This window comes from Aquarana catesbeiana, linkage group LG01, assembly GCF_042186555.1.
Source record: "Aquarana catesbeiana isolate 2022-GZ linkage group LG01, ASM4218655v1, whole genome shotgun sequence".
Taxonomy (NCBI): Eukaryota; Metazoa; Chordata; class Amphibia; order Anura; family Ranidae; genus Aquarana; species Aquarana catesbeiana.
Window position 1 is genome coordinate 287822333 of NC_133324.1, and position 13817 is coordinate 287836149.

General features: G+C 41.4%; 1 protein-coding gene across 1 annotated transcript in view; it reads right to left on the bottom strand.

The window, feature by feature from the left end:
- Nucleotides 1–13817, bottom strand: part of SLC5A1 (solute carrier family 5 member 1) — a 132014-nt gene that overhangs the window by 72887 nt on the left and 45310 nt on the right. Inside the window, exons 3-5 of the mRNA XM_073629246.1 lie at nt 13610–13714; nt 9142–9201; nt 4784–4888 (exon numbers count right to left, since the gene is read on the bottom strand). Coding sequence (XP_073485347.1) covers nt 4784–4888; nt 9142–9201; nt 13610–13714 — 270 coding nt within the window. The remainder of the gene's footprint in view (nt 1–4783; nt 4889–9141; nt 9202–13609; nt 13715–13817) is intronic.

The window sequence follows — 13817 nt, forward strand, 5'->3', positions numbered from 1 at the left end:
ACTGCCCAAACTACATAGGGAGCACAGCTAAGATTGTGTGGGACTTGGTGTCACCCTTATTCAGAAAGGGGTACCACTTGTATTTGGACAATTATTACACAAGTTGTGCCACATTTTAGTCACTAGTTTGATCATGGAATTGGCGCATGTGGCACCGTGCGATCTAATGGACTTGTAGATTCCTGTCTTAGGCTGGGGGTGAGAGCCTGCTTGAGAAGTAATAATTTGCTCGCAGTGAAGTGGAGGGATTCACAGAATGTTTTCGTTCTGTCTTCTCTTCACGCAGACACGATGGTCCAAATTCAAAAGGTGACTGGTGTTGTGGAGAAGCCCCTCTGTGTCCACAAATACAACCTTAATATGGGAGGGGTGGGCCTCAACGACTAGTTGATGGCGCCATACTTAATTGCCCGTAAGGCCAGACGCTGGTATAAAAAGTGTCTGTATACTTATTCCAATTGGCTCTGCTGAACGCTTATGTTCTATACAAAGCGTCAGGACGAACTGGATCCTTCCTTAAATTCCAGGAAGAGATCGTCACAGCCCTTCTGTTTCCAGACGGTGCTGTGCCCCAACTTCCCAATGCAAATGCTGCTTGGGAGGCATTTTCCGTATGTCCTCCCTGGTACCCTACTCAATGATCACCCCAAAGAAGATGTTGTGTCTGTAGCAAGCACGGATATAGGCGTGACACCCACTATTATTGTCCCTCCTGTCCTGACCATCCTGGTTTTTGCATTGGTGCATGTTTAGAACGTTACCACACACTAGTGAAGTATTAACGTAGGGTACAACACTGCACAGACTAGGCCTCTTTCACAGGGTCTCAAAAGATGCCATTGAATTTTGAGAGACCCGAACCTGGAACCGTTACAGTTATGCCCCGTACACACGGTCAGATTTTCCGACGGAAAATGTGTGATAGGACCTTGTTGTCGGAAATTCCGACCGTGTGTAGGCTCCATCACACATTTTCCATCGGAATTTCCGACACACAAAGTTTGAGAGCACGATATAAAATTTTCCGACAACAAAATCCGTTGTCGGAAATTCCGATCGTGTGTACACAAATCTGATGGACAAAGTGCCACGCATGCTCAGAATAAATAAAGAGATGAAAGCTATTGGCCACTGCCCCGTTTATAGTCCCGACGTACGTGTTTTACGTCACCGCGTTTAGAACGATCGGATCTTCCGACAACTTTGTGTGACCGTGTGTATGCAAGACAAGTTTGAGCCAACATCCGTAGGAAAAAATCCTAGGATTTTGTTGTCGGAATGTCTGAACAAAGTGTACGGGGCATTACAGTTAAAAATAAAAGTGTAAAAGAAAAAAGTTATATATATATATATATATATATATATATATAATAAAAAAGCCAAAAATAGTTGTTGTTTTATTGCTCTCCCTCTATTGTTCTCTCTCTATTGTTCTCTCCCTATTGTTCTGCTCTTTTTACTATGTTTACTATGTTTTATCATATTTGCTTTTCAGGTATGTAATTCTTTTATACTTTACTGTTTACTGCGTTTTATTGTTAACCATTATTTTCTTTTCAGGTATGCCATTCAGCTGCAGCACTGATTTATTTATCTTGACAGCAACAGCGTTTGCTCTCATGATATGTAAATCAGTGACTCCAGCGCTGTAAGAGGTGATTTCACCATCACAGTTAAAAAAAAAAAAAAAAACGCATATATGCCAAAGCATGGGGGCAGGGGTGGAGGGACGATTTGCCCCCAACATTAGGGGAAGATTGCCCCAATGCTTCGGCATATGTTTTTTTACTCTTTTTTTTGTTTTGGCACAGATTGTTGTGGTTTTATTGAGTTAATGTTTTATTGTTACCATTGTTTGATTTTCAGGTACACCATTCAGCTGCAGCACTGATTTATTTATCTTAACAGCAACAGTGTTTGCTCTCACGATACATAAATTAGTGACTCCAGCACTGTAGGAGGTGATTTCACCACCAGTTAAAAAAAATGGTGCATATATGTCCATCATTAGAAACGGGTGGATGCAGGGCGGTATTCTAATGGTGGGCCTACTCACCGATCAAGATCTTTTTTTCGTTCAGCCCATTAAAAATATTACAAAAATAAACAAAGAGTGTCAGAAAGGGCTTTATCTTCAAGTGGTTAGAAGAGTCGGTGATGTGTGGCATAAGCTTCTAATGTTGTGCATAAAATACCAGGACAGGTCAACCCCCCCCCCATGACCCCTTTTTGGAAAGTAGACACCCCAAGCTGTTTGCTTATAGGCATGTTGAGTCTATGGAATATTTTATATTTTGCCACAAGTTTCGGGGAAATTACAAACTTTTTTTTTTTTTCACAAAGTTGTCACTAAATGATATATTGCTCAAACATGCCATGGGCATATGTGGAATTACACCACAAAATACATTCTGCTGCTTCTCCTGAGTTCCTGAGTAAGGGGAGTAAGGGGATACCACATATGTTAGACTTTTTGGGAGCCTAGCCGTGTACAGGACCCCGAAAACCAAAATGTGGTCATTTGGAGGGGGGGTTTGTGCTATCTGGGCAATTCATGGCCTCCGAAACTATTATAGGTAGTTAGGAGTGAAATCAAACATTTCACCCTTAGAAATCCTGAAGGCGGTGATTGGTTTTTCGGGGTCCTGTACACGGCTAGAATGCCAAAAAGTCCTACACATGTGGTATCCCTGTACAGGAGAATGTATTTTGGGGTGTAATTTCACATATGTCCATGGCATGTTTGAGCAATATATAATTTCAGTGACAACTTTGTGTAAAAATGTATTTATTTATTTTTTGTCATTTTTCAATCACTTGTGACAAAAAAACAAAATATTCAATGTGCTCAACAAGCCTCTCACTAAATTCCTTGGGGTGTCTACTTTCCACAATGGGGTCATTTGGGGGGGGGGGGTTTGTACTGCCCTGTCATTTCACCACCTCGAGAAATGAGATTTTGTTTGGGTACAGCATTGCATGGCCGTGCAATTACTAGTTAAAACAGTGCAGTGCCAAATTGTGAAAAGTGCTCTAGTCAGAAAGGGGGGTAAATCCTTCCGGGACTAAAGTGGTTAAGACCAAATTTGACATACAGAGAGCCAAATTCCATTACAAGCTACAGGTATATGAATTTGGCGCATTCTTTACCCCTTTTAGAATGCATGAGGGACACTTTCATAAAATCTGCCTGTGCCAATCTTTATGAATTCCAGGGATTGTGTCCAGGGCTGGTCATCTGCGAATGAGGCTTGCAAGTGTATGTATAGCTAAAAAAAATATTTTAGCTGTAGACAGAGTAGGGAAGTATTAGAAACCCTGGCCATTTTTATGCTCTCTCTATCCACATTGGGTAGCTTTACCCTCTCTATTCGACCTTTTAACCATGTCACCGAGACAGAAAGTAATGGAAAACCGAACATGTAACAACTGTTACCAGAAAGGGAAGTGATAGGAAATCTTCCAATGGCGACATCTGTTCTATTGACACCTGTCCAGGAGGGGGCTTCCTCTAACTTTTTGACATTTTCTCAGAATTTCTGGTGAATATCTGGGGACAGCAATAAAGGGAACTCTCCTCAACACAGACAACAAAAAAGCTTACAGAGATTTTAACCCTTCCCCACTCTATCCAAAACAAAAAAAAGCTTTGGCTATACAGTAGATACAATTCAAGCAATCGACTAATCATACATCTTATTAACTTCAAGCGGAGTTCCACCCAAAAATTGAACTTCTGCTTTAAGGGAAGGTGACCCCCTGACATGCCACATTTGCGTGTGTCGTTTTTTGGGGGGGAAGCGAAAACCCTCCCACTTCCTCCCGGGGCACCGCTGCGCCGGAAGTAAGTTCACCTCTCCCCCTCCCTCTCAGCAATCATCTGGGACACGTCACAGGTCCCAGATGATTGCCCGGCCAGTCACAGCGCGCAGCGCGGCTTGGGCATGTGCAGTGCGTGCCCGGCTGTGAAGTCACAGCCTGGTGCCCACAGTGACAATGCCGGTGCCGCAGAGAGGAGGGGGAGATGAATAGGGCTTCGTTCCCCCGCATCGCTGGACCCTGGGACAGGTAAGTGTCCGATTATTAAAAGTCAGCAGCTGCAGTATTTCTAGCTGCTGACTTTTAATAATTTTTTTTTAATCGGAACTCCGCTTTCAGTTACAGTTTCAATATTATCTGCCATCATCACAGGTGAGTTTTTCTGGCATACATTTCAAAAGAAAGCATTCATCCAGGCTGATACTCTCATATCTATAAGATATTCACAGACACTGCCAGTTATTGGCTATTGGGTAAACAGTGATAGAACATGTTGGTAAATCTTGTCTGACTGATGGTATTTTCTCTTGATAAGTTGGTGTCAGGTTGGGTCTGCATACCTATTCCCCTTCACAAAGGCTAAACACAAACCCTTGTCCAAACCTAAGTGCTTGTGTTTAATGATGTGAATGCAGACACTAGTACCTGGGTGAAATTGGATAATGCCATCATGCCCTTTTGTGTCTTTAGATATCTTAAGATATAATACTGATTGTAGCTTTGTAGATATTTTTGCAACCCAGAAAGTGCATGGGCAGAGTATATAACAGACTCTTTTCAAACAACAATTATTTACAGTCTAAATAGGATATTTTTCTAATGCTCCAGCCCAAAATTGCATTCATTGTCTTGTCAGTAGTGGACAAATAACACACCAATGACTGATTGCTTTCCTTGCTCTAATGTAAAGATCTAGATCAAATAAGCATTGCATGTTAACGAAGAACACTGTATCTTAACTCACTGAAATCTTGGTGAACACATAGAGAAGCAGTGAAAGAACAGAGAGGTAGACCCGTATCCGGTTTCCACCAAAACGTTTCCTCAGATACTCTGGCATTGTTACCACCTGGGAGGAAAAAATAAGGGTGACCAAAGACTGAATGACAAAGTTTTACAGTTCTACACAAAACCTATACGAATGCAAGTTTATTATTAGAAAACGATTACTCAGAAAAAGGAGTCTGAAAAACATTAATCTGGTTGTATTACATTTATTGTCCAAAAGATGGATCATTTATTGCATTTATGGTTTATGTTAAATCACAGCTTAAAAACAAAATAACGCTAACATTATACAGCTAGTTGCAATAACAAGACAATTTGGAGTTTATTTACTAAAGGTAAATAGCTGTTCACTTTTAAAGGGAAGTTGCACTTTTCAAGAACATTTTCTTCAGAGCTTAGTGAACAAGGTGAAGCTCAGCTGACTTCCATCAGTCAAACTTTTGCAAGCAAACATGCCGTCTTTTTTTCCTTGCACACGGTTGGGGAAACTTTCAAGCTCGAAATATTAAAAACATGTATTAACCCATGTCAACCAATCAGATTTGCTGTTTACTAAAATTATATGGTTGAAAGATGAACTCTTATTGGTTCCTATTGGTTGCTGAACTTTTAGTTTATGCATGCGCTGTCGAATACGTCTATGCAACTAAAAGTCAGTTACCCATGTTTAGTATACTATAGGCTGGACTAGGGTTGTAAAAAGACCTGGGGCACCACAAGGAGGGTAATGATGTGGCATCACAGTAAATAGTTGGTGTGGTCAAATTGTGATAACAGTGGGAGGGGTTTAAAGCAACATGATTAATTAAAACACTATGGGGGAATTCATAAAAAGTTCTGGTTCAACTCGTGCAGTTGCCCATAGCAACCAATCAGCTTTCTTTTACTTGAACTTTATTGAGAAGAATAAAAAATGGGCACTTACACAGTGCAATAAGATTATACAATAACATAAACAAATTCAAAAGGAGTTTCTCTCTGCAAGTATCATACATTAATCAATGATGCAGAAATAAAAAAAAGAAACAACAACCAGGACCAGCAGCATTAAATCATTAGGTAATCAAATAACAAAGCAATGCCTGAAATTGCGATGCATTTCATGTCCAAGAAAAGGGGGGGGGGCCTTCAGCTGGGGACCATAGAGCTAAAAAAAAACATAGGGCACGGGATTTTGCCTGGTTTACGTTGTGAACCAAAAGGGGGGAAAAGCCATTCAACAGGGATATCAAGTTGGGCAGCGTGATATGCAGGGATGTGATATACATCAAAATATCATCAGCGAACATGGCTAACTTATGGTGCACACCGGCCAATTCAATACCCCTGATGTCTAGACTCAGGCAAATCTGTGCGGCCAGAGGTTCTAATGCTATTACAAAGAGTAGTGGAGAGAGGGGACATCCCTGACGAGTACCTTGAGCTACAGAGAAGGAAGGCGATTCATGCTCCATATACTTCACAGTGGTTGAGTGGTCACTATACAAACCAGCAATCCATCTGAGGAATACGTCGCCCATGCCTCTATGAGTCACAGTCACTCTCAGGTAGGTCCAGGATAGGGTGTCAAAATGATTTCCGAATGTCTAAGGAGAGCAACATTAGTCGATAAGCACACCGGTGTGCTGTGTGAGTGAGGAGGAACGTTTGTCTGCGGTGGGTCTAAGGGGCACGAAGCCCACCCGATCTTTTTGGATCAGGCGGTGTAAGACTCGATTCAGTCGGGTAGCGAGAACTTTGGGTAGAATTTTTATATTAATGTTAAGGAGTGAAATAGGATGGAAGTTGACCCAGGAGAGTCCTTATCCAGCTTGGGGAGCATCACAATAGAGGCCCATAACATAATCTTAGATAAGTTTGCGGGAAGGGACGTAAGGTGCAGGACAGCTATGTCCGACAATTTTTTCTAGAAAAGGGCCAGCTTCTAGCTTTCATTGTTTGCACACAGCTTAGAAAATTAAATATTAAAAGCTGATTATCTGCTCTGGGCAACTGTTTCAGTTGAGACAAAGTCGAGAAAGTGTGCCTCAGACACTTTATATTACTTTCCCCATGTCACAAGTGAAAGTCTTACAGATATCAGCACAAAGGTTCACTTTTGAAAACTGAAACTTTTCCATTACATATGCTTTTCATGCATACATAATATAGACAAAGACCAGGGGTTTGTAGTATGTAACGGAGGGTACAGGGGTCTGTAGTCAGCAACTCAGTATTAGTGGTCAGTAGTATGTAACCTACAGTGCAGGGGTCAGTATTATGTAACATAGAGTGGCAAGAATCCGGAGTTTGTTATGCAGAGTGTAAGGGTCAGTAGTATGTTGTGCAGAGTGCACAGGTCAGAAGTAACACAGAATGCGGGGGGTTTGCAGTATGTATCGCATAGTGCAGAGGTCAGTAGTATGTAACAAAGAGTTTACATGACAGGAGTAAGTAATGCTGAGGGCAGTGGTCAGGAGTAAGTAATGCAGAGTGCAGTGGTTAGGAGTGACACACAGTGCAGAGGTCAGGTGTAGTAACACACATCCCCCAAAAATATAAACACCTGCCTTCTAGTACAAACATCTCCCTCCCTAAGCTAAAATAACCCCCAGTGAAAATTCTCCTTCCCTCTCTAAAATCCACTCACCAAACCTCAGATACAGAGAAACCTGACAGAATGTATAAAGTTCTACCTGATCTCCTCTCAGCTGTGTCATATACCATATCAGAAATGAGGGATGATTCCAGGATTTCCCTTGGCTTTGCAATGCCTATTGCCACTGTATCTAAGGTCAGAGAGGTGTGGGCAGGGATGGCAGCTGAGCTTAAAAAAATGGCATGCAGTTGCGGCCCCTGGACACAAAGCAAGAGATGCAGGCACCTGCCTTGAGTACCCAGTGATAGTGCTGCCTATGACTATAGTGATCAGTGATGTCCAACCAAAAAAGGCCCAAGGGCCACATTTGCTTTCACAACTCCAGTGGTGTGCCACATCTGAATCAGGCTTTATGTTTCCAATCCAAAAATATCAAGGGGTGGCCAAATGTATCAGAATAAAACCAGGAAAAGACAGGCATATAATAAAGATAACCCCCTCCATCCACAGGGGCCGCAATGCTTACCTATATACTGCCACTCTATCCTCTTCTCACCAGCGTTTATGGAAGTGTTATGCTGCCACAGACATGACTATGGGTAGTTGAGTGTATCTCAGAGCAAAGGTGGAAATATACCACCTTTCATTGGTGTCAGTGGCAAAAAAATAATTCTTCAATGGTGTCAGTAACAGGGCCACCAATAATAAACACTCCCTTGATTGTGGTTATTTACAGTCACAGCACAAATAAATACCCTCTTTTTTGGTGTCAGTAGCAGCAAGAATAAATCCTCTCTTCACTTGTGTCAGTGTTAGTGGAAGTATTAAACAATCCCCCCTTCATTGGGGTTAATTGGAAGTAATAATAAACTGCTGCCTGACAGGCAGTGCTGGCATCATTTCAGTGCTGAAACACAGAGGGCTTCCAGCACTCAGAACATTGCTGCCAGTGCCACTTTCCATTGTGTCTACTATATAGCTAGGACCTCCCAGACTGGAAAGGAAGGTCCCAAGAGGCACCAATTAGACAGGACTGCTATAGATGTTCACAACAATATTTGTTCTCTGTCTTTTTGAAAAAGGCTAAACAACCATGGCCAGTTAGCCATGTTGTCATATTATTATTAAATGTTTTAAGGCATACATACAGTATGAATATATTCTGGGTTTCAATATACATTTTAAGATAATGTTATTAAAGAAATTAACAATTTTTGAAAACGAGATAAGAGAACATTTTTTTAATGTACCAAAATAATTATGCATTAACATTATGGTATCACATTTAGAACAAAAACTTCTGTTTTAGTAGCAATGTTAAACACTTCTATGTTTGGTTAAACTTTTTAACTGGTGGGTGGCAAAAGAGGTGGCAGAGGAAATAAATACAGTATATAACTTATGTTTACATGAGGGTATAGATTGGGGAAGAGTCGGGAGGAAAAGCATGTTACAGGGAAGGAAGTATGTCTGATCACCAGTAGTCTTGAACCTATCCAAGAAACATTTACTGTATGTTCAGAGGGCAAAAAGATCAAAGTTTGCAGGAAAATGTTGTGTAATCCAGAATGTTAAACTTTCTGAATTTATAATTTTTATAATTTTGGATTACTGACATTTTTCGTAGCACTTGCAGGTTACTATTCTTTTCATTGCTGTTAATATTGAAAAAAAAGGAAAACACAGAAAAACAACAATTTGCGTTATGTAAAGTCTAATAAAATAAAGTCTCTCACCCCAGCTTTTACATATATGGGTACAAATATCCAGCCAAGAATTACCACAATAACCAGTGCCTGAAAAAATAACACAAGATCATGTTAATAATCTGTACTTATATAAGTAGTGACTTTTCAAAGTGAAAATACATGTTGCCATTTCCAAGACAAGGTAACTTGGTTTTTAAATAAATTATATAATCATAAACTATTTGAATGTATAGCTATGGCCAGCTTAAAGTAGAAACATTTAAGTATTTACATGTTTTAAAAAACAGTAAATGAGCTTTGAAACAAGTCCTCCCTTACCTCTATACCTGCAGGTACTATGAATCAATGTGACGTCCACTTTGGTGATCTTACTGGACAGTAAAGTTATTTTAATATTCTTATAGATTGATTGGCCCTATAACCATAGATGTACCTTGGGGGATCTAAGGGTCTAAGGGAAGTAATATATGGCTCCACTTGAAGAGGGTTACTCCCTTGATGTGTGCTAGCTAATGCTATATGTAAGCATGTTTGTTCAAACATGACTTTTGGTTTATGTTTAATGACCACATTGTCATTTTTTAAATCTAGGGAAAGGTGGAGGTAATCTAATAATATTCAGCATATTTTGTATTTTATTACTTTTGATACGTAATCAGTAAAAGATATAAGTTTAATTTCCCAGTTCTCTGAGGGTAACCACTTTTTGAGGTTTCTCTTAGCCCTAGGTTTATTTGCTCACTGTCTTACCATCTTAACCCCATACTATCTCCATAATTGCAATTTCAGTTTACACTGACTCCCCTGTCTCCCAAATAAACAACTTTGGTTCACACTTTTCCCTGTAACTTAAAGCCTACACCTACTTTACACCTTCAAGCCCACAAAGGCCTCCAAAACTTAAAGTCTACTGTCACTGTTTGCCTGCAAGCTCACTCCCGAGACTGCTCTCTGTGTCCATAGACACACAGAGTCCTGCTCAGCCCTGCACCCTGCTCCCTCCTCACTGGCTGTGATTGACAGCAGCAGGAGCCAATGTCTCTGAGCCTGTGAGGAGGGAGAGAGCTGAGAGAGTTGCTGCTCGGGTAAGTATTGGGTGGGGGGTTGGAGCTGCACTCAGAAGGTTTTTCACCTTAATGCAGAGAATACATTAAAGCGGAGTTCCACCTAACAATGGAACTTCCGCTTTAAGTGCAGGTGACCCCTTGACATGCCACATTTGGCATGTCATTTTTTGGGGGGGAGTGGATACCCTATTTTTAGTGGGATCCAGCTCCCACTTCCTCCCGGGGCACTGTGGCGCCGTAAGCAAGTTCACCTCTCCCCCCTCCCTCTCGGCAATCATCCGGGACACGTCACAGGTCCCATACCAAGACATTTCGGACAATTTCATGCTCCCAACTTTGTGGAAACAGTTTGGGGATGGTCCCTTCCTGTCCCAACATGACTGCGCACCAGTAAACAAAGCAAGGTCCATAAAGACATGGATGAGTGAGTTTGGGGTGGAGGAACTTGACTGGCCTGCACAGTCCTGACCTCTACCCAATAGAACACATTTGGAGTGAATTAGAGCAGAGACTACAAGTCCAGGCCTTCTCATCCACATCAGTGCCTGACCTCACAAATGCGCTTCTGGAAGAATGGTCAAACATTGCCATAGACACTCTCTTAAACTTTGTGGACAGCCTTCCCAGAAGAGTTGAAGCTGTTATAAGTGCAAAGGGTGGGCCAACTCAATATTGAACCCTACTGACTAAAACTGGGTTGCCATTAAAGTTCATGTGCAGGCATCCCAATACTTTTAGTAATATAGTGTATATATATAATTCTGTAGCATGGTCTGGGTCTGCCTGGCTTCTCTTCACATTTGGATGTACCTTGCACAGCTCATGATGATGTTTCTTAAGGGAATTTGTGTAAGAACCCCAAGCTACCTCAACTTCCCTAATTTTAAAAAGCATGGGCTCTATTCCAAGGGCATTCTAGACCTTCACACTCCTCATCTACACCTTAAAGTGGTTGTAAACACTTACATACACTCAGTGAAGTGACTGGTCTCCGGTAAAACACAGAGATTAGAACAAACCCTCCTAAAAAAGTTGTACCCGTTTATCTGCAGTCTTCTCATCTCTACATTTGTTTCAATGAATTATAAAGCTTGTCTGAGATGTCAGAACAAAGGGAGTGGAGAGCTGAAGTTACACTCTGCAGAGCTCAGTGAGGAGAACTCTGAGATCTGATTGGAGGGAAGGGACAACCCCCTTCACACAGCACACAGGAACAGAACTGAAGCAGAAAAATCAGCAGGAGGTCCCTCTCCTGTCACTACTTTTCTCTTGGTGTCAGGATAACTTGTCAGAAGTGACTCCTGCTGATAGCAGAGCAACAAAGGTGAAAGTGACAAAAGTGACTTTTAGTGTCCTTAATTGAGACAAGTACACACTATAGAGGGATATGGTTTGTTTATATTTTATGTCTGAGGTTTACAATCACTTTTAACTGCAAACCTTGTTCTGGGTGCTCTTTCCTGCCACTGACCAGACCTCTTACTGGTCTTGCTTTTTTCCAAAACTTGAGAAAAAGATCCAAGTACCTAAATTTCTTCAAGAAAAGCACTGTTTTTCCCTGTGTAAAAGGAAGGAACACCACCTTTGGGGAGCATAACATACGCTCTAATTTAACTTTTTTTTTTTCTGTGTGTCCCTCATACCAGACACCTTCCATACCTTACACAACATAGATATTTTGTAAATGAAATTAGAAGTAGAGTAAAAAGACATAGCACAACCCTCACCTTAAATTGTTTTGTCTTAATGCCAAATATGTGGACACCCAGGGCCGTCTTTAATATTGACTGGACCCTGGGCAGACATTTTCTTGGCCCCCCCCCCCCCATACAATTTTGCTCTCCACCTGCTCTGAGACATACAACAAATAGCAGCTAGACTTAAAATCAGTTCACTGTATCAGATTGCATTTAGTTGCCAGAGATTACAGCATATCATTACTGCTTACTGACTGGTTCCTAGAGGTTACAGCACACATTACGGCTCACGAATGAGTTGCTAGATGTTACAGCACATGACTTCTGCTTGTTGATAGAGATGACTGTACAGTAATACTGCTCACTGGTTGCTAGAGGTTACAGTACATCATCTCCTCACTGCAGGGGGCATGATATACATATGAATGCCGCCTTTATTTACATATCTATGCCGCCGGATACAGATATTTACATATGAATGCCACCGCTATTTATATATGATTGCCGGTTATTTACATGCAAACACAGGGTCTGCAGGTGAGTCATTTGTACAAAACAATAGGGCAGAACTGAGCAGCATTAGTAGCAGACTTTCACACTGAGATATCAGGACACAGCACGGGACTAAAACTTCAAGGGCCAAGGGAATTTAAACTGGGATAGTTGGCAAGTATGAGGCAGCTGATTTGGGCCCCATAACAATGACAGGGCCCAGGGCAGCTGCCCCTTTTGCCCTGCCTTAAAAACGGCCCTGTGGACACCACACAATGGAGTAAGTCACATATGTGCAAATCACAAGCAAGTCTCAAGTCTTAACCTTCAAGTCACAAGCAAGTCCCAAGTTACTGTGGCGAAAAGCAAGCAAGTCAAGTCGAGTCCCTGCTAGAAGTCAAGCAAGTCAAGTCATTTATTTTGGTCAAGTCACAAATTACGTCAAAATACTGATCTACCCCATTTCCACCTTTAAATGAGTTAAAAGTCAGTTTTCAGGAAAGGTTTTGTTTTATTTTCAACATTAACAAAACTGCTTAGTGCTTTTTTCTTGGCATATTAAAGAAACACTTTGAATGCCCAAACAGCAGACAAGGAGCAGAACACTCAGCAATTAAATGGCCAACAAGCCTGAAAAAATGTAGTCCTTGCTGAGGGGGAAAATAACTAAGCTCAAAGTTTGAACTTGACACAATGCCAACATCTAGACACTTGAATGGTGATGAGAATAGCCACTTAAAATGCATTGCATTTGCAAATAATTAAATTGGAAAGTACTTTCTCGCTCAGTTGTGAGCGATGGGGTCGCATTATCACCCCACCATGGCTGAACACACGTTCAACAGGTGCGCTTGATGCAGGGACTGACATAACTCTTATTGCTACCCTGAACAGCTCCAATGGCATTTGGCAAATGCTGATTGGCTCAGAGGCGGTGGTGGGCAGAGTGTGTGGGCAATATTTTCGGGGGGGGGGGGGGTGCCAAGTCATTGCAAGTCAAATAGCCCAAGTCAAAGTCAAGTCGCAAGTCATTAGTGACAAGTCAAAGTCAAGTCGAGTCATTTATTTAATTTTGTCAAGCAAGTTGCAAGTCCTCAAACAGGTGACTCATGTCTGACTTAAGTCAAGTCATGTGACTCAAGTCCCTCACCTCTGGTGGACACATCTCTCAATGTATGTATATGATAAGACTGGTTAAGGCAAGTATTACAGTATCACAAGTGTGTTACAATAACTTACATTCCATTCGAAGCCTCCAATTACAATCCCACCAGCAGCTGCGGTACCTGCCAGACCAACAAAGTGCCCACTTCCGATGTTACTGGCAAAGAGGGATGCTCCAATCTGAAAACATGACGAAAACAGCATTATATATTATACAAAAAAAATCTAAAGAGCTTTAGATTAACATTACATACTTTGTAAAAGCCTAATACTTGAATTGTAC